General features: G+C 42.8%; 1 protein-coding gene across 2 annotated transcripts in view; it reads right to left on the reverse strand.

Moving 5' to 3' along the window:
* Positions 1-7,516: 7,516 nt before the first annotated feature.
* The window catches only part of Rai2 (retinoic acid induced 2), a 63,149-nt gene continuing 45,654 nt past the window's right edge, over positions 7,517-25,011 (reverse strand). For both annotated transcript variants that reach the window (XM_052171464.1, XM_052171463.1), the window contains exon 2: positions 7,517-9,485. In XM_052171464.1, coding sequence (XP_052027424.1) covers positions 7,866-9,461 — 1,596 coding nt within the window. In that variant the 5' untranslated portion in view covers positions 9,462-9,485 and the 3' untranslated portion in view covers positions 7,517-7,865. The remainder of the gene's footprint in view (positions 9,486-25,011) is intronic.

The following is a 25,011-nucleotide window of genomic DNA, read 5'->3' on the forward strand; positions in this document are numbered from 1 at the left end:
GCAGAGAAGGGGCTGTGGTCAGCAATTCTTGAGGCTTAACTAGCTACTGTGTGTTGAGGATCAAAAATTGAGGACACAGAGCTCAGTCTTACTGTGTGGGCTTACTGTCAGGAGCTTGCCACGTAAGGGATAGACACTGGCTCAGTAAAATGGGAGATGTTCTTTTGCTGTGCCCATCTTAGAGAAGCCTGGGGGAAGAGGCCCTCAGCCTCAACAGACCTCCCAGATGCAGAGTGAAGAGGAGGTACTAACAAGGGACAAAGGGCCATTTCATGCTGTGGGTCAATTTCTGGATAAGAGCCAGTTGCTTAGTGATGGCTGTCATTGAAGCTGAGAAAGGGTGAGATGTAAAGAGAGTTTAAAAACAACAACAACAACAACAACACACACACACACACACACATGCAAAGGAATAAGAAGAGAAGAAGCACTAGCAGGGAGTGGGCACTGGGGTCAGAGAGCCAGTACCACCTGGAGACAACACCCCCCATGCAGCCCGGAGGGCATCAGGTCCTCTCAGCCCAAGCCAGTTTCCAATGTCCATAACAATGACTGAGTCAAAGAAAGGGTCCCCATGCCAAAACACTTAATGCATTTTTGAAAAGATTCCCATTGAGGGCAGTTGCAATAAAAGGTTTCGGAGCTTAAAGAATTAGCCCTCCATTTTCTAGCTCTCCCACTGCTTAGTGAGTACCATTTCCCAGCCACACAAAGAAAATAAGACTATTCATACCCCACCGCCAAGTACCTCAAGAGTATTCTTCACTCAAGAGTAGTTGATACCTTCTTTCCAAATAATGCTATCTCTGTGTTAATACAATTCCCCCAAGGACTTCTGTCAGGCAAGACCTTGTTAGCTGGTTTCCATCAGTACTTTAAATCATAAAGATACGGGTTTTTTTTTTTTGTGTTTTTTTTTTTGTTTTTTTTTTTTTAAATCCGCTTGCTAACAAGAAATTGTTAACCTTGTATGCTGGCCCTGGCAACCCAAGCACTGAATTCTTGAGCACACTGAAGTCATTTCAAGGCCTGCATTACTATTGTAACTCCCTACTAGACTGACAGTTATAATTGCTGTGTACATGGTGGAGAGAGGGTTCTTTGTTTTGGGGGACAGTACTTGACCTTTGGTTGTTATTCCAGGTCCCCGACTACATTCAAGGAGAGGGAATGATGAGCAGGAACCTTCTTTCCTAATTCTGAGCCTGTAAGTCTTTAGGACGCACATGCTTAAAATGGTTCTTTCATCACTGTGTAAAAGATGAGACAAATTAGTAAAAAGTGCATGCTGATAGGGATGTTGACTATCAGGTAGCATAAAACTTTAGTGTCAGTGTCAGGATAATACCATTGTCATGAGGGTACTTTTTGTAACCATCTGTTCAGGACTCATAAGATGAGAAGCAGACAGGTGAGAGACTCTACAGCAGAGTGACTGCTGCTTTGTAATTTAATACAGTGTTCTTCATGATGTTTTGTTTCAATTGCAATTTTAATCCAGATAGACACATGGTGTGGCCAAGCTGAAATTCTGTAAAGGTCTGTTTTGGGCAAACCGCCTGGGCAAGATGATTCCAGATTACAAGAAATGAGATATGGGGACAGGATATGCCAAGCCAAATTCATATGTGTGGAGTCTGAGAAGAAGTGAGAACATGTGTAACTGTTTTAATTAATCCCATGGAAATCGAGGGGCTGTTAGCATGTTTGCAACTGACCAAAGACAGAGAGTAACTATGCGGTTCCAGGAGGCTTTGCTGAAATCCATAATTAGTTCCCCATTCCTGTCTGGGATTATTTTATTAATTTTTTAAATAATAACTTTATTGAGATATATTTACATTCCATACATTTTACCCATTTAAACATGTACAATCCAAAGATTTAAAAAGTATGTTCACAGAGTTGTACAACTCTCACCACAATCAACTTCAGAACATTTCATCACCTACCTGGACTTCTTGACTCTACATAGTAGCTGGAGGAATTGGGGTCAGGGCAGTCCGGATGGTGTTATAAGATATAAACTCCAAGGAAAGGAGAGAAAGTGGGACCCTTGTATCTAAGAGAAAGGGGATACAAAACTATCTGGTGCTTAAGGATTACAAAAAGAAAGGTGATAGATTTGGTTTTTGTTTCTATTAAAGACAGATCACTGGGTTCCATTACAGCAAAAAAGGACTTAGGGAAATTAAAACTAACAAACAACTTCCTGGAAATGTTTGTGAGTTCTTGCCTTACACTATCATTAGTAATAAGACTGATGAAAACACAGGGTGAGTTTTGAAAGGGGGCCCTTCTAGGTTCAAGGTGAGAGTAAAATGATAAAGTTTCCCTTGAGGATTGGCAGTCTGTTGTGCCAAGTGGCATACTCCTGCTAAGCCTTCTTTGTGGCAGAGAAGCTATGCTGGGTGAGTAACTATTTTTTGGATAGGAAAGCAATTATACCAAGAGATAGCTTCCTGTTTACATCAGCCTCAAAGTAGGAACCAGAAAGAAGAAATGGGACATCAGAGAGCGTAGTTCCATACCCATCTTCATGACTGGTTGAATATATTCTTTCAGTAAGGGCGTTTTGAGCTCCCACTATGGGTCACTTGTCAGACTGTAGAGCAGTGGTTCTCAGCTTGTAGGTCACAATCCTTTTAGGAGGGTCTAACAACATTTTCACAGGGGTCACATACCAGATAGCCTACATATCAGATATTTACATTAAGATTCATAACAAGTAAAAAAAAAAGTTACAGTTATGAAGTAGCAACAAGCCAGGGAGTGGTGGATCACACCTTTAACCCCAGCACTTGGGAGGCAGAGGCAGGCGGATTTCTGAGTTCAAGGCCAGTCTGGTCTGCAGAGTGAGTTCCAGGACAGCCAGGGCAATACAGAGGAACCCTGTCTTGAAACCCCTGGCCCCCCAACAAAGACATAGCAACAAAAAATATTTCATGGTGGGGGGGGTATCACAACATGAGGAACTGTTTTAAAGGGTCACAGCATTAGGAAGGTTGAGAACCACTGCTCTAGAGAAAAAGCAGAGGTTCTAGATTAGGGGTGACTTTATCCTCCAGAGAACATTTGGCAATGTCTGGAGGAGAGGTTGTTTGTAATCTTGTGGGAAGAGGTCAAAAACACTGATGAGAATCCTGTAAGCTGACCCTTTCTGTTCCTCCTGTTTCCCCAACAACAGAGACATCAAGTCCTGACTGGCAACAGTGCTGAGGTCAAGAAACCTTAATAACAGCAGTCCCTGCTCCCTAGAACTTCAGTCTGCCCATTGTGGTTCTTTCTCATATTCCATGAAATGTGTCCTAGAGAAAAATCAAGGGATGTATTTGAAGTGACCATAAGGAAAACCCCATGATGTTATTAATATAATAAGGATATATTACATTGTTAATTGCCTGGGCTAGTAAATCTTAGCTTTGAAAAGTATTTAGCACAGGAGGGACTGTTTCTAGGTCTTTCACAGTCCTTGTCAGTAGAGGGAGTCTAGTTTAATCCGCATGTACATGAATAGAACTGAGTGAGAAATAGCCTACACGTTAAATTAATACGGTAATCCTTGGTGGTTTGCCTCCTTTAAATTGGAATTACTCATAATCTTAGCAGCACATAACTAATATCTCACTTGGTTTAGAAATCCCTGGGTCTATAAACAATGGCAGGTAGATTATTTGCAATGTCTGGGACTTAATTCTTTCGACTGTACATATGCTTTACTCAGATCAAATCAACCAATATGTTAATTAAACAGATGATAGATTTCTTAGGATGGCATCCTAAGGGCTTCCAGTCACCCTGTTCTGTCTCACTGAGGTGGGAAGTCAATTGTTGGACCTGGTGGAAGGGAATGTTGTGGGAAACTGCAGTTTTCATTTAATGAGGAGCAAAGTCTGCCAGAATGACCTCTAACACTTTTTCCCTGCTGTTAAAGTTTTCAGCTTAGCAGCTTTTAAGTGTGGCTTTTAGAGGCTTGGCATCTACACCCTTCAGCTTGAAGTCTCCCCTTAAACTGTGGTGCCAAGTGCTCTGAGCATTCCAGTTAGCTGGAATGGTCTCTAGAATGATTGAAAAAGAATCTGTAATTCAGAATCATCACTAATTCATACTGGGTTTTGCCCCAAAGAGTCCAAATTCCTGTGGGTTCATTGGGTTTAAGACCCAATATTTAAGAATAACCCAAACTACATATTTTTGAGTTGTTGATGCTTAAAAACTGAAAGAAAAAAAAACTCTTCCGAGCCTCAATTTCCTCTCTTTCTCGTAAAATGAAGTCTAAATCAATTCCTGCTGTTCTATTAATTGTGTGGTTTATGAAGAAGATGAGGATACTAACATGTTCTCTCCTTTCTCCTCTTCTTCCCTTCCTTCCCTCTTTCCCTCCTTCTCCTCCCTTTTCTGCTCCCCTCCCCGTTTTCACTTTGGAGTTCTTTCATGGCAGACTTTTATTTTCATACTTAAACTGTGATAGTTTTGCCTGTAAGTCTTAACAAAACCTTTTGACCACAGTTTAGAAATTTTCCATTTATTGGCAAGGACTTCCTTAGGTGAGATAGTAAGTGTAACCTGATCAAACGGTAATTCCACATCCCTCCTTTATTTTTGGTAAATGAGGATTTGCCTTACAAGGGGATTTCTGTCCCCATATGTGGACCTTTGTGATTGTCCTTTTAAAAAAAATCAGTTCTGAATGGAAACCAGCTGAATCCTTCTTTACAAGTATTAGCAAATATCAACATTCCCAAGGACTAATCATCTAATCATGTTTTCTTTTCTTTTCCTTTTTTTGTATAAACCACAAATCCCCCCAAAACTAAAAAGCTGATTTTTTTGCTAGTTCCAAAATATTTGTGAGAAGAGATGGGAAATGAAGTCAGTGGAGAAAGCTGATAGAAATCTTTCATGCTGAACCCTGAAAGCAAGTTACCTGGATACAGTAGTGAGGAGTGCACACATAACACTGACTATACAGTTGAACTAAGCAGAAAAAAAAAAAAAAAACTACACGGCTGGAGAGTTTGCTGCTGTCCTACTTGGTGAGCCCCTTGGGGATCATATTTCTCCGACAAGGAACCAGAATTCCAGGCTGCTACCCCTAAAGGCTAATGTGAAAATTTGCAAACTTCTGGCTTGGGAAGGGATGTTGAATTAAATCATTGGGCTTACTCTGGCCACAACAACAGTCCCTGCTGGTTTTCCTGATGCCCTGGCCAGTGGATAACAAAATGCACTGGGTTCCAGTTTCCATTAAAGGCTGGGAAGAAAAAAGAGGTAAAGAGTTTCTCTACCTTCTTAGAAGCACAGCACAATAAATATTCTGTGCATAGATCTCAAGGGACAAGTCTTCCAATGCTACCATAATGCACACAAAGCACCCAAGATAATACTACACTTCTCCCACCTTCGCTCAGCCCTGACTAGCAAGGACCACAGACCAATTGTGACTCAGTTGAGAACAGCCTGTTCCAGGAATCTTACCCATTGCCTCAGCATCCTAGAGATGGAGTTGCCCTTCCTCACCAAAGCAAAGCTTCCATCCGAAGACAGAAGGGAAAATCCCTTACAACCAATAGAAATTTGTGGTTTGAGGTTTTTAAGGTAATTGCAGTTTACAAATGCCTTCCTTTCTCCTCGTATGTCTATCAATTTAAAGACTTGCTTCTAACAGCAGCAAATTGTAAGCTCTGTTCCCCAAATCTAGATAAAGGGTTCAAATCTGTTGTGAGTACAAATCTCCTGGCTGGGAGAGAAAGTCTTTGTGGTACTGCAGGGCAGCAGAGACTACCCAAAGCCTAGAGAAAAAACAATAGCAAGCAAATGGACAACACTAGTTCCTATTCATACTTCTATTTGATTGGAAACTATAATGTATACTGTGCTTAGGAAACATGGCCAGAAATTCACACTGGGAAGAAGAACAGGCGGCATGGGCTAGCTGTACCATGGAGATCTTGAAAAGATGGCATCTGGCTGATTTAGAATGAGACTACCCAGTTGAGAAACAGCTATTTGATCACACTTTGAAAAAAAAAAGAGAAATGTTAATGGCACAGAAAAAAACGTGCAGGGAAAAGAAAAATCCATGCTGGTTGTATGATACAGGACCAGCTAAAACTGTAACCCTATACACAGAGGGATTGGTAATAAAAGAACAGTCTTACAACTGTTTTTCCTCCTGTTCATGTTCGCAGTAACAGCTGGATACATACTAATTGCAAGAAGTGAAAGAAAGAGCTTTAAGTTTTAAAGCAGGCATGCTCTAATCAGTCTCTCACCAACACAGTTTCAGACACAAGTGTGATGTGCCACCTAGCAGGCCTATTTTAGACTCTTGCTCGCAGTTCCTCATTTGTGTGGGTGGCTTTATGCTGTCACGGAAGAGCAACACACCGTTCTCTCCTTTCAAGTGTGTTTCCATCCATCAAGAAGTGGCTTAGCTAGGGCTTCTCAGTCTCAGCCTGGTTGTCACTGTGGCCCAGGCCATTCTTTGTCGGGGGTGGGGCTATCTTGTGCTTTTGTGCATCATAAGATGTTTAACAGTAGCAATGTCCCTAGTCTATCTCCTAGATGATGGTAGGAAGCTCCTCCCCCAGTTGTGACAGCCCAAATCATCTTTAAGCATTGCCAGACATTGCCAGATGTCCCCTGGTTGCTGGTGGGGGGTGGGGCGGGGAGGCAACACACAACCACCCTCATTCGAGAACCACTGAGCTAATCTAACAAAGACGGACTCTTTTGTGGCCTAAATTCATATGAAGTTGACTTCCCTCTGGCTCTGAGTGGCCCTGCAACAACACTTGACTCACAAGATTTTTCAAACCATTAAGAACAATGTCCTTATTGCCTTGCCAAAAGGCAGCCAATGCCAGCTACACTCTGAGGTCCTGGGAGAGAAGCAGGGTACTTTTGCTTTGCTATTTTATGTATGTATGTATGTATGTATGTATGTATGTATGTATGCATGCATGTATGTATGTATGTATCTATCTATCTATCCTGCATTGAAGCACAGGCTGGCCTTTAGCTTACCACCCTCTCTCCTCAGCCTCCAGACTACAGGCAAGGGCCACTATGCCAAGCAAAGGCACCTTTTTTCCTTTTTTTTCTTTTTTCTTTTTGTTTTTTAGCATGGAGAAGTCCAAGAAGAAAACTGAACACACTCGAGAACTGAGTGACCCGAGAGAGGCCTTGAGTACTTGCGACTCACCTCTCTGCCCCCTCCCTGGTCCTTTGCCACTTTAGAATAAAAACAGCAGCAGCAGCAGCAGCAGCAGCAAAACAAACAAACAAACAAAAACAAAAAAAAATCCAAGGCCCAAAGGGCAAAGTGACTTGTTAGAGACCATACATACTCTGAATCCCCCTTCTCTGAGGCACAAGGCAGTATTTCCCAACATGCCTGCAGAGCTTAGGTCTCTAAATAGTAATAAATTAGAGCTCTTTACAAGCAAAAGTGTACGCCAACCACGCCAGTTGAGAAATGTAAATTTTACAAATGACAGAATACTGCAACCAATTAGTGCAAACAAACATTTATTGTGAAATATTCATCCTACCCTTTATTAGGTATTACATCATCAAAGCACTTTGTGGCAATGAAAATAGCTTTCACCCCTCTGATTCACCCAATATTCCATTAAAGCTGCAAAAAAATGTGCAATCTGCTTGAAAAATAGGTTGCTCTTATTTACTCATTTGTGAAAAGTCAAAAATTAAAAAAGAAAATGATACTAGCTAATTTGCCTTTCTGCTCCCACCTATGCCCCAGAATAATTAACAAAGATAATTTGTTTTAGATGCCTTTAAAAAAAAAACAATGCACCTTTCCCCATGTCATAATCATAAAAATGTTTTAAAGCCCTTATTTACTTTCTGGGGAAAAAGGTGGCCAGCCGTTGTTTTTTAATTGGGAGCATGTGTATTTCCTGGGAGTTCACTTTCTTTAACTTTATGCTCCGGTTTTTGATGGGTTTCCTAAGGGGCTCGGCGTTTCCCAGTGATTCTTCTCCTTGGCTGTTGATGTCATAACCCTGAAGCACAGAGTCTTCTCTTTTGAAGGAGAAGTTTTTGGTGGATACCCCTGAGAGGCCTTTAATCTTACCACAGAAAATGGCAGGCACCGCGTCTTCAACTGACACAATGACTTTGGCTGCCTGAGACTCACTTCCGATCTCAATGTTATTTTCAGCCTTCAACTCACTGCCCGGATGGCTGGGCTGACTGACCATCTCAGTGCCATTGCTGCTGCTGCCGCCGCTGCTGCTATCCATCATGGCTGAGGCCTCGCGAGGCTTGGCAGGGGCAAAGGGCATTTCCATGCCACTGGGAAGTTTCTCCAGCACGGAGTGGCCCTGGATATCTGCTGACCTGGTGCTGTTATACAATGTCTCTGGAGGAGCCTCAGCTTTTCGGTGGGCTGCCAAAGACAGATCTAGGGCTGCATCCTCTTGGAAGACTGGGGGGCTAGCTTCCCCAGCCTTGAGCCAGGGCACGGACTTCATGGACAGATCCAGTGCCTCATTTTCACTCCCCATCTTGATGACTGTGTGGCGGCTGAGCTGGAAATACTCCTTTGGCTGGAGGATGTCTAAGGGCTTCAGTTCATCCTTTTCCAGAGTGGTCTGGGTGCCTTTAAAGGAGTGCAGGCCGAAGGAAGATGGTGGCTTGGGGAAACCCGGGCTGAACTTGGATTCAGAACTCTGAGGCACCGGGACAGGGATGGGAATGGGCACTGGAACTGGCAAGGGGACAATCACAGGATAGGGCACCAAGAGGGTAGCTGGTGGGACCAGGGGCGACAAGGGGGAGTTAAATGGCTGGGGAGGCACTGGAGCATAGCCAGGAGGAGGCTGGCAGGGTGGAGGGCCCAAAGAGCCTTGGGCGGGGAATAAATTCTGGAGCACAGCTTCAAAAGGCAAGGTGGGCTCCTGCGGCTGACTTGGGATCCTCAGGTCCAGGAGCTGAGGCTGGGCCTCGGAGTCCTCAGCCCCCTGGAAGAGGTTGTTGTGGATAGCATTAGAGGAGCACGGGGCCTCCTGTGGCAGGACTAGAGGGGAGTTGAGGTGCTGAAAAACATGCTGTTCCAACACCACCGGTAGCTGTACGGGGCCTTGTGTCGTCATAACGTAGGTAGCATTGCCGTTGGGGTTGAGCTCTGGGGCAGAGCTTCCCTCCACCTGCATGTGAATGGGCATCACCACTGGGCTTTCCCCAAGGCACAGGGGCTGCAGCACGGTGGCTGCTACCTTCAGAGCCATGCCACTCTGGGACTCAGCTGGGGGGTTCAGGATTGATGGGGCCGGCACGGTCACTAGGGCCTTCTTTACCAGGTCAGTGGAGTTGATGTTCCAGGCCTCAGTAGTTATCAGCTGGGCCATGCCGTTCTCCAGTCTGTTATTAGCCAAAGTGGGAGAGGAGTCAGTCATGTCCATGGAAAGGTTCTGAGACTGCAGGTCATCCATCACTTGGCTCCGGTGCCACGTGGCCTGAAACACAGAACACACGATATGAATCTTTCTTAAGAGACTATTTATAAATGCCTTACGAGATCTCTCCAGTCTCAAAATAGTTTCCATAGCTTAGTTAACTGGGCAGCACAACCCAGCTCTCTATGTATACATACGCATTATAGATATTTCCTAATATACACGAACACACCCATATGATCAGCTGTGCTTATAAAGACCCAATTTAACAAGCGATTAAGTTATAAACACACATGATGTAATCTCTAAATAACCAAGTGATGTTAAACAGGCTATTTTGAAGCCTAATACTCAGCTTATATCTTCAGCCTTCAACAAAAACAAAGTTTCATTCCACATTGCTCTGTCAGACCGTTAAGAAATGTAGAGATTTAAACCAGTTCAAACAACAATGTACTTTCCCTTAAGGAAAAAAATCTTTTCACATTGGAATATTCTATGACTATGGAAAGGAACATTAAAAACTCTTTGAAGATGTAATTATGGAATTTTAAAAGTTTGGGAAATTTCAGAGGACATTTCAAAAACTCTGCAGCAATAATTCCCCTAATAATTGGTTTAGAGATTGGAAGAGCAGTGTGTTTACCCGAGACTCATTATAATATCCCCACTATCTCCTGCTAGCCAATCAAATTCCCTTTCCTCTGCTAATAGGAAACTGGGCTCCTCTGAGCAAAGGGAAGATGGCAAGCCTCACCTGTCCATGTTTCTGACCTGTGGCCTCTAGCAATGTGTAGTTACCAAGAGAAAGGAGTGCTGACGAGTCTAGATCTAGGGGAAATAAAATATCTGTTGGAAAGAAAATTTCCCAAAGGTGAAAGACATTGTCTTGATGTCATAGATACTTCCTGAATGCTGACGGCCACTTTCTAAGGGGCCAAACAAGCCTAGAGAGGATGCTTCCTGGAGGAAGCAGGACTGCAGCTGCTGTTCGGCTCTCCATGGAAACGCGTCCATATTTAGCCTCGTTGCCATGGAGAAAGCAGGCACCATGTCTAACTCAGGGATCTGTGAAGCCCTGGAGTGTGGTTGGGCTGGATAATAATTCAATAATCCTCCATTTCACTGGAAAAGCCTGAGGCAAAACAGACACTTGACCTCACCTGTCTCACCTATGTAGACTTTAGTCTTGTGGTCATCGTGTCTTTATTCTCTCACCAACAAACTGTCATCACAACCTCTCAAACAAAAGAGAGAGGTGACCCAACACATCATGGTGTTAGAAATAGTCTTTCAATAGGGAATTCAACTTTAACAAATGAACAATTCCATGACATTTTCAAGCCATCAAAATGTGTCAAATGCAGAAAATAAGGAATTGCTTTGAGGGAGGAGGGGGTGAGGAAAGTGGCAGATGCTGCACAAACAGCTCTGCAGAGTAGAACTGATGTGTCATGCTTTTGGCATGACACATTGCAGTAATTGCAAGGGAGGACTCTAGAGTCTGTGTCCCTGTGGGCAACATACCCTCTGAAAACTACAAGTTCACCCAGTAGGTTGGCAAGAAATCTCCTTAGGACAGTTGGGAAGCAACTTGCTTCTAGAAAGGCTGAGGGCACTTAGCCTAGCTAAAGGCTTTATTCCTTCCTGAGAAGACTGGCCCTTAATTCAGCCCCAGAAAACCTCATTCAAACACACAGTCATTCTCACCTGTATATATTCATTCACTCATGTAAGAAGTTTATTTTGTAAATGCTTACTGTATTCTGAGGACTAGAGCTTAAGCTGTGGGTAAGAGATAAGGCTCCTGTCTTCACAGAGATTATTGTCTAGTGAAGCTGTATGTCCTCCAACAGACAAGACTGTCGCATGAACAAGGGGAAGAACATAGCAGAAGAGGTAGCAACAACAGGGGCATAAATATCTGGGGCACAGACACACAGTCCTGTGGAGGCTTCATGAATCTAAGATTTTTTTTTCCACAAGAGTCCAACTTGTCCTTCACAGTGGCTGGAACTCTCATGAAAGGATGAGGAAAGATGAAGAGACGCTTAGGTGAGACTGATAAGTACGAAGACAGCAACTATGAGAGAAGTCACCCATGGCCACCCATCTAAGACCAAACCTGGTGACTAAGAAGAGGCACCTTAGCAGAAATCAAGGCAGGTCTCGATGCCATCTTTGAATGTTAAGTACTTCCTCATGATGACTATGCCTGTTTACACCTTCAGAAGTGTAAACATGTCTCCATGTGTTCTTCCGTCTTTCACCTTCCCTTTATCCACTCCCAAAGGAAGACCGACAACTTTCTAGATACCGCTTTGCCTTAACTGTCACATTGCTTCAGCTCAATTGCTAGTCCTCACTGTTTCCGAGAAACCTCCCTTGCTCCTACAACCTGGCTTTGATCTAGGCCCGCTACCTCTTCCACAACCCTCCTGATCAAGGCATGAAGAGGGAATTTTGACAGAGTAGGGTACTATCCAACAAGCCTGCCATCTTCTCCAGCACTGTCCTGATTAGGAAATGACAAGGGGACCTTTTTGGGGTTGGGTGCCTCTACACAGGTCTCTCTCTCTGCTCCCCTCACAGACAGCAGATATGGAGCAATTGAACATTTGCGTTGCTCCATCCAATATATGACTGACTGTCCACTCCTTGGAATGATCTTTTCAGAAAACTACAATTATCCCATATTGTCAACAGGGAAAGTAATTCCACAGTGACGTCAGATAAGTAGCTTAAGGGTGCATTGGGACTAGAATTAGAATTCCAGGCTAGTCTAAGGTATTCTCCCTATATTTTGATTTTGGGAAAGAATAATCTCTATAGCCTCTGCATCAACATGGAATACACAGTATACCTGAGGATGACTGCAGAAATTCAAAGTAGAGGTCAGATATTTTCCAATAAATTCATGAATCTGTCATCAGGCTAGTTTCTCCATTGGGGTCTTGCTTAGCTCTTTCTCATTGGAGTTTCTGTCCTTAGGGAGTGAGCCTGCAGTGGTGCTATGGCTGTTACTACAGGACTGATAGCAGAGCATCTCTTAGACTACTACCCGGAAGCCACCTGTTCTCAGGTCACAGAAGTAACAGAGAGACTTGCAAGTCCATTTATGGGGCCTGATATTTTTTTCTAGAAATAGATATGACAAACTAAATTGGATGCAGGCTTTGCCACATTGCAGGTAGGGGGAAAGAAATCTGCAGTATTTCAGGAACAAAAAGAAAGAAGGCTGCTGGCCAAAGTCTTCCTTCCACTTCCCTGACCATAAAGATTGCCCAAGAATAACTCCATCTGCTTCTCTGGAGAGATTGGCCCACCTAAACAGGCTGTTTCTTCCACTTCATCTCTACCAGATTCTACTGTTCTCAGTGATATCCAGGTTAAGGAAATATAAAGACCTTCCATTACATACCTTTGCACAAAAGGCTCTCTCTCTCTCTCTTCCACTTGTGCCTCCTCCCCCTATTCAACTTGCCAGCTGACACCGTCCTACAGCTCTGGGTCATCAGGGACAAGGTGTGGGTGAGAAAGTGTGATAATTTGGGCATTGCTGCTCCAGGAGCTGGTATTAGGAACCCTGCCTATGCACAGAATAAAAATAGCAGCTCGAAAACTGAGAGTTCAAAGGGAAAGTCCTTGTCCCTGAGGATGAGCCCAGAGGTAGTTAATGACATTGACGAAGGCAGAGACCCATCCTCCCCACTCAGCCAAGCTGCTGATTAGTGTGGGCTCAGGGTGAGATCCAGCTTTTTCAAATCAAAGAAAGACCTTCACAGCAGCCACCAACTTAAACTCAAGCAGAGTGGTCAAGGATTCCCTCTGAGGTAGCAGGGAATGTTTTCTCATGTTTGGGTTTTATAAAATTTTATTTTCAAATGGGTCCAAATGAAGTCACCAACCATTTTGCCTATGCTCATTATCACCATGGGAGGGGGAAGGAGAGGAATGAAGAAGACACACACATGGGGTGGGGGAGGGGGGGAGAGGGAGAAAGGCGTGGTGAGAGAGAGATATTAAGATCTAGTAAGCTGGGCAGTGGTGGCGCATGCCTTTAATCCCAGCACTTGGGAGGCAGAGGCAGGCAGATTTCTGAGTTCGAGGCCAGCCTGGTCTACAGAGTGAGTTCCAGGACAGCCAGGACTACACAGAGAAACCCTGTCTCGAAAAAATCAAAAAAAAAAAAAAAAAAAAGATCTAGTAAGTTATGGTTGTGTGGCCTGCTAGAATACTGACCTACCTATTGCTAAAGGCCTCCATTCTCTCCATCTTCAGTGAGTTGATAGGTCCTCACTTCTGTAGCCTCCATGTTCCCCAGATGTAGACTTTGGGGGAAATGGCATGTTGGGTGGTTGGAAAAAATGGTCTGTGATCTTGGCTGGGCCCACATGCTTATAGAGTCACAGACTTGCTATATTATGAGTATCAAAAGATGTCAGAGACTGGTTCTACCCCTTAGCCTGGAGTCTTCTCTGGCTTTCGTTTTCACCAAGCTTTCTTCTGCTTATAAGTTAGATGTTGGGGGACCAGTTCAAAAAAAGTCACTTCCTCCATTCTCACTGAGATCCTACAGGACTCTGATTTAACCTTGTCTAGTCCTGACTCTGGTTTCCTACTGGGCTTTCTAGTGCCCTGGTTTTCCTTGGAGTTGGCACTGTACCTCTTGAATAATAGGTATTTAGGGCATGTTTCATGGATAAATTGGTACATGAGTAAATATTCAAGCCTTTCTGGGCCTGGTATTGTCATCCTTGTCTTCTGAGCCTGGACATTTGTAGAATTGTAGAACTGGGGCATTAAACCTATTAGCCATTTTTCTAACGCAGTTATTCTTACCTTTCCTAATATCGTGACTCTTTAATACAGTTTCTCATCTTCTAGTGACCCCTAATCATAAAATTATTTTTGTTACTACTTCATATCTTTACTTTTGCTCGTTGTGAATCATAATATAAATAGCTTATATTCAAAATATCTGATATGTGACTTCTGTGAAAGGGTCATTTGACCTCAAAGGTGTCATGACCCACAGGTTGAGAATATTTAGCATATTCCAGACACTTCTGACAAGTGAGGAGACTAGGATCTAGAGTGGCCAATGCTTACCAAGACCAGTTACTACAGAGGTGTAGGAATTTGAGAGAAGAGTACAGGATAAGGCCATTGGTGTCATAGGATAGCATAATCGTGGTTACTGCCTCCACTGTGAAACAGTATATTTGTGAAAGTATTTTGTGGCGTAAGGACATGGGATCATCCTGTGTTTGCTGGTCATAACCAGAAAAAGAAACTTAAAATGACTACTTTCTTTATAAAGAACTACAGATATGATGAAGGCAACCTCAGGCACATCACCCAGGTGACCTGTAACACATGTGCACCTTGGTGGGTATTCATACAATCCACCCTGCTTCTCTAGCTGTCTCTTCCACAACATTGCACAAGAATCTACTTTAAGCTGGTATACTTTTATACAAATGATACTTCTATAAGGAGGCTTAATTTATGGTCTAATTTAGAAAATAAACTACTTAATTACTACTGCTCAGATAATTTAGCTCTCCAGATGTTAAAATGTCTTTTTCCTTATTGTGTTATTTAACACTAAGTCACACAGTTGTGCGTGCGCAAACACACACACATATGCACACACACTCACACTCACATATATAAGTTTGCAAATATCCCACTCCTTTTACCCCTAATATCTTCAGCCACATCCCAACTCATACCTTTGAGAACACCCCTGAAGATCCTGCACTAATTAAAACTAAAGGAATCTCAGCAGGTGCTATGAATTCCACCAACAAAGTCCCTGAGTCTGGCCAAGCCTGATTTCTGTGCCAAGAATTTACAGGGTATATACTAGGAGCTCTTTCAGAGGCCCAGATCACCATCTAGCTAAGGGGTTGATTGTATTTTGTAAACTGAAAAGCATCTTCGTCACACAAACTAGTTTAAAGATTTCCATTGGTTGCATGGTGTGAGGAATCAAGCATGTCTAAGCAAAGACTATAGGAGTGGCTATTTCAGTGTGGAAGGCAAGTAGGGAGGGGTTTATTTCATAGCAACTTGAGCCAAAAATGATTCTTGCTTGAAGGCCATGCAGAGCCCTTGAGATTACTAGACTGAGGTCACTCAGAAAGTACGCTAAGCTTCAAAGAAAACAACTTTAATGATCTGGGCTAGTTTGTGGCATATTCTGGACTCATAGACTTTAGCAAGTTTTACAAGTTCCATCTTGTGCCTCTATCCCTGTTCTGGAGAAGCCAAAGGCTATCATTGCTCCTGATGATACTCTCTTCATCATAAAGAGGGTGCAAGTGTGATTCATTCTCCTGCCACCAAAATAATAACCATTCTTTAAATGATTGCCATGTGTCTCTTTAAATGATTGCCATGTGTCTCTTAATGGCAGTGACATATGCTAAGATCCATAGTGCTGGTCACTTTTGTCACTTGTAAACACAACAGAGTGTAATTGTACAGTAGAGTATGTTTCTGATATTACTTGATGATACAATCCTATGGACTAACCATTGTACTGCAGCCCATTATTACATCCTTACATGACATATGGCATATGGCTGCACATCATGGAAGTTTCCTAAGAAATATTTTCCAAGTGGTAAAATAGCAACAGTCCTAATTTATACGGAGGAAGGACCAGCTATCAATTATATCTGGTTGGCAGGACTGCCTACATTTTTGTTGAAAGTGAAGTCTTTGGAACAACTACAACAGCATTGCTCACAAGCTTCTTTGAAATGCAGTATCTTAAGCCATAACCTAGATGCTCTGAATCCTAATCTGCATGTGAACAAAAGCCTTGGTGAGGGAGGAGTGGGGGAGAGGTGGTGGTGGGGCTGGTTAAGAGCACTGGCTGCTCTTTCAAAGGATCTGGATATAATTCCCAGCACCCACAGCTCACAACTGTCTGTAACTTCAGTTCCAGGGGATCTGACACACTCACAGAGACATACATGTAGGCAGAACACTAATGCACAAGAAATGAAAATAAATAAATCTCCTTGAGTGATCTGTGTGTATATTAAGGTTTGAAAAGCACTGGCTTATTATTGGTTCTCAAATTGATCTGTGTATTGAAATTGCCTGGGATCTATCAAAAATGCAATGCCTGTCCCATTCCCAAGACAGATACAACTGGTTTGGTGTGGCAGCTTGGGTCTGGAGTACATAAAGTTCACCACGTTGATTCTAGCCTGCAGTCACATTTGTAACCCTTAACCTGGCTAGAACACAGGGCAGCTGCTGAGCTACCTTTTGTAGTAGCTGCTTTTCCTTTTTACATCACAGAAAACACTGAAGCCATTATCATCCCAAGCTTTCTCGATTTCCACCTGGCCCTCACATTGCATCCCAGTCAGACTTTCTCCCTCTTGGAAGGCTGGTTTGCTAAAGACCTCTGGTAAAATTTGTTTCCCTTCCAATCACTTCTTATTTTTAGTCTATTTTCCACTTTTAACTAAGACTTACAAGACATTATCAACAAATGGCCTATTTCTGTATAAAAATCACTAGCCATTAACTATGATCCAGAAGAGAAGAGCATATTGTGCCCTTTAATACTGTACACATATATGGTTTCATCATTCAGGACCCAGGGTGTACTATCTAAGAAGCAACTCCAACTGGGTTCAAAATGGATTTTCTCTCCCCACAGGGTGTAGTAATTGTCAATTACTTGCCCCTGTGATTGAATTTTCTGAGCTTTAAACATCAGCACAAAGCCCCTTTACTTTAACAAAGCTGTGGGCATAATTACTACTTGAATGTGTTCCCAAATTTGTTACAATATGAAAAAAATAACATAATATTCACAAACCTCACATTTGGTTGGATTTTACCTGAAAAGACTTATACAGTCTTCCAAACGTAATGTGGCAATCCAACTTCACTTTGGAAATGAATTGCCCAATCCACTACTTAAGTTATTAAAACTGTGGTGGTCATCCAAATTTCAACTGAGATCAACCTTGGTAACAATAGGCATTGGCTATGGAAAGTCCTGTAGTCTTTCCAGAAAGGGAGTAAACTCATTGAATCTTCTCATATACCTGTTTAAAAAAATATAGAGGGGGTCAGATCCAGTGCCATTAATTGACCATTGATGTCAACAGTTTGAAGATCATCTTGAAGAAAGGAGAGAAATGTATGCCCTGGGATACTACAACACTTATTTATGTTTAGCTTAAAATCTCATCCTTTGCATTCCTGCTTTATTATTTTTGTGTGCATATAATATGAAAACATAAGAACGCACATGGTTTGTGTGTGTGTGTGTGTGTGTGTGTGTGTGTGTGTGTGTGTGTGTCCAGTTTCCCCTGATAGGAGCACAAGAATGAAATGATACTTATCAGCAAGAGAGATGAATGTCTTAGTCCAATTAGATTTCTAGAAGTCTTCTAAGTTTAGACTAGTCACTAGCCCAATCCATCCTTCCTGTGTTACAGAGCTGGAAGCTAACACTCAGAGGCCAAGTGGCTTGTTCAGGTTCATATAACACAGTGCACACTGACTCTTAAAACTGTGCTTTCTCCCCACAACCACGTTATCTGATCCACCACCTTTACTTCAAATGCTAAAGGACACAAAGGAACATGTGGGCCAAACAGAATTGAAGGGAACCCCTAGTTCTCAAGCCTGAGTTTTCAAGTCTGTTACTGGATTTTAGAACTTAACAGGATTCTGGGAGCCTGGCTGGGGAGGTCATTCTGCCTCTTTTGTCTTTCTGGTAATTAATGCCATATGCCTCTACATGTATTTTCTCATTTACTGTCTCAATAGTCTTTAGTCTGCCTCCTGAGGACCAATGGTGGTCCTAGAAACTAGGCAGGTCTAAGCATAAGGACGAATGAAAAAACCAGATTTTGTTCATTCATTTATCCATTCTTTCAAAAATGATCTGGAGACCTACTGTGGGCTAGGCCTGCATTTCCTATTCTTTTATTATTCTAAAGGATCATTGCCTTCTTTATTGGTTGTAGTTCTTGAGTCAGGAACCAAGTCCACTTTCTCCTAGGGTTGTGTGCTTTCTTCAGGGTTCTTTAAAGTTTCTTTCGTAAAGAGATAAAGGAATACATTTAAAAAGAATGAATGCCAGTCTCTGTATAGCTGTGGGAGGCATGACAGAAGATATAGAACAGTGTTTACTTTCTGTAGAGGGCTGCCCCTGACACTGAGAGGAGAGATTTGTTCTCCTCACATTACGATGAGCTTCAGTAGATGTTAAGAAGAATGTCTCAGTCTCACAGGAGACAATCAGGAGGAATCGTTGGGATGGCCAAACATGCTTAAGTGGACAGTGGACTGCATAAACTACCAATTGCTAACCCCTGCATTCAGCTGGGATCCCTACAACTTTCCACCAGACACTCAGCTTCTAAACAACCTCGGGTGCCTGAACTTTAAGGGTGGTTTGCACAGAAGCACAAGTCATGTTTAAGGTCTTAGACCAGGTCTACCATCTTAAGATGGTTTGAAGGGAATTTTTCTGGCAACAAAGAAACCTCTTAAATTTGCATTGAAGAGGGGGAAAATCTGCTTCCTGAAAGAAAAAAAATATTTCTAATTAGATTGAAATACAAAGGTTAAATTTTTGTTCTGGGAAAAAGATTGTTTATAATCCTACGTCATTAGTAGGACATTTTCCAGAAGCCACTATGCCAGAAATAGGCCCTCTGAGGGGTCACTAGAAGGAAGAGGGTACATAATTCTAAGGTACTCGGGTTTGGAATTTTCCCCCTTTCTAAGGCCTGTGAGCCCCTCATCAACCACTGGTGTGGAGATAGTTTCAGTTCATTCTGGGCACTGTGCCCACCTGAGAATGATGATGAGGAAAAATGGTGAACTGACTCCCAGGTCCAAAGTTCACCTTTTACTAACTGCCTGTTGCAGGACCCTGGGCACACTAGGTTCAAGCCTCAGTTAAACCTCTATCCAAGACGGAGAGTGAAAAGTAAAGAGCTCTCTTGTCACATGGCTGTAATGAAGCGGGGGCTCATTTAAGTGAAGAACTTGTTACAAGGCCTGGCACATGGAAGACTCAATCAGCACCATCATCATGGTCCTCATTGACTCCATCACTAAGTGCTCTCACTGTCCTCTTCATCTTCATTACAATCACTACTGCAGTTGCATTGTCTTTTTAGTTGTCATTCTCATTGCTATTGCTGTCGTCATCACCATTGCCATCATCTTTCTTGCCACCTTGTCACGGCATCATTGTCTTATCAGACCCCCTACCCACATTTTCTCCAAGCACCTGGAGTAGCATTATCAAAGCTTCACTAGCATGTGAAGGGGTTTGCTCATCTGTAAACCTGTTTGGTCAAAGCTTGCCTTGAAAATCAGCTGCTAGGGACCTAGGGACGGGGAAGGTATGTATCATAAAATCAGTATGACACCCGAGAGTGAAGTTTTCAGGCAAACTCCCTAGCTCACTTACTCCCAGCCAACACTAGAACATCAAACATTTCCAGTAAAAAAAGAAGACCATGATGTCACAATATTAGAAACCAAAGATGATAGGAAAAGATGTATAGATATAAAAGTCAGTTTCTCACCTATCAGGAAGAGTAGAGGAAAAAGAATAAAGAGCAAAGCTTTACATATTGCACGTGTGTGCATTCATGAGAGCTTTCATGGATTCTGAAATTTGCCATTTATGCATAATATCACTTAGGATTCTTCTGTTTTCCTTCCTCGTACGAGGTCCTAAAGAGTTTTCTCTCTCCACTTATTAGTGATAATAGGGGCATCTTCTCACTCACAAAAACTCAAAGGATTCCCGGGAGAAGAGGAAGATAAAGAAAAGGATTAAGAGGGAAACAGGGAGCAAAGGGAGAATCTGGGCTAACTAGGTCAAAGTAAAAGGAAGGAACATTCCAAAAATATTTAGGCCCATATGAGGAAGAGCTTGCTCACATAGAAGTGCTAAGACACTGAAACTGAGGGAGGCTGCAAGGTGGAAAAGCAATGACAGCTCTTTAGAGGGCCACAGGGGGTGGGGTCAAGGAGCAAGGCTGCAGCAGCTTGGCTGCTTCCAGGGTTGGTCTTTCCCCTCCCTGGGTATCCCCCCTTCAACCACCCCCACCCCCCCACCCCCCAACCCCCATCCCCCACCCCCCACCCCCCCACCCCCCACTCAACCCTGGCACATCAAGTCTCAGCAAGGTTGGGGACATCCTCTTCCACTGAGACCAGACAAAGCAGCCCTGTTGGGGGACTGATCAGGACACGTGCTTAACTATGTTTATAACAGCTTTATTCGGAATAGCCAGAAACTGAAAACAACCCAGATGTTCCACAACAGAAGAGTGGATACAGAAAATGTGGTCCATTTACACAATGGAGTACTACTCAGCTATTAAGAACGAGGACATCATGAATTTTGCAGGCAAATGGATGGAACTAGAAAATATCCTGAATGAGGTAACCCAGACACAGAAGAACATGACAAGAGCCTAGCCTAACTGTCCTCTGAGAGGCTCTACCAAGCAGCTGACTGAAACAGATGCAGACACCCACAGCCAAACATTGGACAGATGATGGGGACTCTCCTGATTTTAAAACAACCAAGCACTCTCACTCAGGACTTGCTGAGCTCACAGTCCTAGAAAAAACTACATACATGTACCTTATTATCATGTCTGGTCTTTATTTATATTTATCCATACCTCTGGCACCTCCTGCTCCACATTGTGCTGTAAGAATTGAGTTTCTACCATCAAAACTAGATTTTCTAGATAGAAGCTGATAAACTAATCTTGAATGAAGTGTTTGACTGTCTTGATTAGATGTATGACTAGTAATTACATCTTCCTTATTAATATAATAAATATAATCCAGGAATAATAAAGTCATGGACAAAGAAATGGGACTCTAAGTGAGGGACTTCAAGACACTAATCATCAGGAAGAACTTTCTATCTTAACATCTTTCCATAGAGACGAGACGTTACAACTACTGACCAAGTTAGCTGGCAGTATTAAAAGGTACCTGATTAAAAATGGCCTCCATCTTAGGCACTCAGAGCTAAGGCAAGATATGAAGGTGACCCAGTTGTCAATCTCTTTATAGATTCAATAAACAATAAACCAATTTCTCATCCAATAGGAAATTGCTAATATTTTCCTTTCCAATATGGAGATTTTTCTCAGCATCCAGGCATGCCTTTTCCTCATAGGACTGGCTAATTGGACTGGCTGCCTCCAAAAAATCTTATTTCTGACTTACCAGGGAAGAAGTACAGGACTGTATCCCACATATAACATGCAAGGCTACATCCACAATGGAAACTCAATTGCCAAAGGTGATGAACATGGTGAGGAAGACTGGGGAGGTGGGGGGGGGGTGCTGTGTTTCACCGAGTTCAGCTGGTTAGTATCTATTTTGAGTTCCTCTGTAGAATGACCTTAAGACAAAGAGTTAGCTGAAGCTGGTATATTTGGGGGGAAATTCCAGAAAAGGAATGAAGTAGAGAGATGAGAAAGGAATAAAGACAAATTATCAAACAAGTTAACAGTGAACAACTGGAACTCAATTCCACTGGAACTAGTAAAGGGCAAGAAACAAGGAAGAACACAGTCTCCAGAGCTATGTCAACTGAAAAGCTAGGAGGGTGGGATTTATTCATTGACTCCAACAACTCCTGAGGGAGGGCCAGTGGAAGATGTGTTCATTCTTTGGCACTTTAAGCTAGCCCATCATACAAAACCTTTAGGGAGAGTCATAGGAGAGTTTGAGGTATTTGAGCCTCTAGTAAGGCAAGATACCAAGAATATCTCCTATGCCAACCACACCCTAAAACTGTCAATGATTGCTATGTGCTAAAATGCCACTATTTGAGGCCACTATATAGGGTCATGTGGAACCTTCTATGACCCATATGAGGAAGACATCATGTTTCAATAACAATGCCCATGCCTCAGAGGAATTGTGAGAAGCATGCCTCAAGATTTCATAAATAGGAAGGCTCACAAAGAGGGCAGACAAGACTAGCTATCAAAAGCAAACATTCAAGAGATGGTCAGTTTAGTTAATGTGCTCTTTTGCTGAAATTTATCTGGAGCCCTACAGAAAGTTCTGTTCTATTTTGATAGGTTTTTGATATTATTTGTGTCAGCTGGAATGCAAAATGTTCTTGGATAAATCACAGAGCAAATCTCTTCTCAAGTAACCCTGTGTTCCAACACAGGAGGGACCAAAAACAAATGATTGCTACTTTACTTCATAGTACAAACTGCCTGATGATGATGAAGAAGAAGAAGAAGAAGAAGCATCCCTCTGCCTGCGAGCAACTCTCTTAAGAGCAATACACTTGGCATAATCATGGGGAAGTTGAGTTGTTTCGAGTCACCAATATTTCACTGTATTTATCTTAAAGCAAGAATCATGGTTGAAGCTAATGTAGCATAAACAACACAGAGTTGGAGTGGGGAAGAAAAATATCAGCTCTATAACATCCAGCTAGTTAATGGAGAGTATAGGTCTTGGTTCCTATTTTCTTTAGGGGAAGAATTCCTTTAAAATGCATGTGATATCTCTCTCTGTCTCTGTCTCTCTGTCTCTCTGTCTCTCTGTCTCTCTGTCTCTCTCTGTCTCTCTCTCTCTCTCTCTCTCTCTCTCTCTCTCTCTCTCTCTCTCTCTCTCTCAGACACACACACATACACAGTGGTCAAGTAGGAATGAAACAAGTCTTCAAGATTTCTATCCATCCTTCTTCTTTCTCATCTGCTTCATCCACAGTATTTTCTCACAAGATGTGAGGGACCACACAGGAAGTAAAGCGCACTGAATCTTGCCACTTTATCAGCATTTTAGCAGAAGGAATAGGAACATGGAGGGGTCAGGGGCTTCTACAAGAATAGGACTGAAGGAATGACACAAGAGGACAAGTGTGTCCAGGAGACCCAGCTGGCTGGGCTTCTGGAGCCCAGGACTTCTGAGAAGTTGGGAAAGAAACAAGGATGCCTGAGACACTAGATAAGTGTCCAGCTCTTCCAGGGGTTTTCAGGGTCACCCTGAGCACTTAACCTCATGTCCTAAAGGATCACCCACTCTACCAGTAAGATTTTTCTATCTTCACAGTTTTAAATGAGTAGGAGGTCCCAGGTAAATAATGAGACCCTTTAGGTGGAAAGGACAGGCAGAAGCAATTTAATTCGCAGGACTTTGTTAGCTCCCACAATACCTACATCTCTGCAGCCTTTCTTTCACACATTCACAGGAAGATAATGATAAACCATTACTGAGCTCTGAGTTATCATGTGCCAGGCACCCTGCAAGGTACTCTGCATTCATTTTCTCATCTGTTTCTCAGCAACACCTGCAGAGTGGTACCACCTTGGTTGGATTTGATTTGTTGAATTGTTGTTTCCTATCCCCTTCCACTCCGGTGACTCCCCAGGAAATGGCTGTTTTGATGGGAGAGAAGAACAAAGCTTTCCAGAACTGGAACAACATTCACTGCAGGAAAGGTAGGTCTGGCAGAGGGGAGGGGACGGGAAAGACAAAGTGGAGATTCTTTGTAGCAAGCACAGAGGCAGGGGGTGAAGGAAAGGCCACAGCATAGGTCATAGCTCCTGGTTTAGAACTTGGAATTGTTTGGCCTTCTTCGGAACCTCGGACAGGCCTGATTGGTCTCCTGACCAATCCCTGTCTTAGTTGCCTTCTCTCCCATCTCTGTCAATAGTGTTTCCTGGGCCCAGAAGGGCACAGCTTGAATCTGCTGTTCCCTTACATTTTTAGAGCTCAGTTCTTGTTTACTATGTAACATAGCTTGGATAGCTAGCTAACAAAGTCCTGGGAATTAAATTTTTTCTTCCTGTCCTCTCCACCTAAGGGTCTCATTATTGTATCTCAGTGGCCTATGTCTTAAAAACAGTTTAATCTTTGCTCTAGTGAAAACTCTAAGAGGCGGGGCCTTATAGAAGATCTTCAGACCATTGAAAATATATTCTGAAAGGGAATAATGGGACCTCGGGCCTTCCTCTTCCTCTCCTTTGCACTTGCTGGTTATAAGGGGACTGCTTTTTGATTGTCTGTGTACTCCATGCCCCAGAGTACTACTTTGCCACGGGTAATAAAGTAACAGGAACAGCCAAACATGTTGTCATTTGAAGTTTCCAAAGCTGAGTGCCAAAATAAACCGTTTTTTAAAAATAAGATGATTGTGCCAGATATATGTGATAACAGTGGAAAGGTGACTTTACTTCAGAACTAGCCTACATCCCAAGCAGGGGCTATCGTCAGCCCATCCAAGGACATTTCATCTCTGGTTGACTGACTGGCTACTCATCAAATTTATGTCCCCTTCTACTTAGACTATAGTTTCCCATCTCTCTCGTAGTTAGTTGTAGTCATATGTCTGAGTGTTGGCCAGTCAACTGGGAATAAAAGCAGCTCGACCCACTTCCATATCCACCTCCTATAAACCTTACTTCCATGTGCACATCAGGGCCTTTGGGAAGCTGCCTAATAAAGATAACTGAGCAGAAGATGGGAAGGACTATATGCCCCTATCTTTTCTTGGAGGCAGGGTATCCTTCATTATCAT

Source organism: Apodemus sylvaticus, chromosome X (assembly GCF_947179515.1).
Source record: "Apodemus sylvaticus chromosome X, mApoSyl1.1, whole genome shotgun sequence".
NCBI classification, from domain to species: domain Eukaryota; kingdom Metazoa; phylum Chordata; class Mammalia; order Rodentia; family Muridae; genus Apodemus; species Apodemus sylvaticus.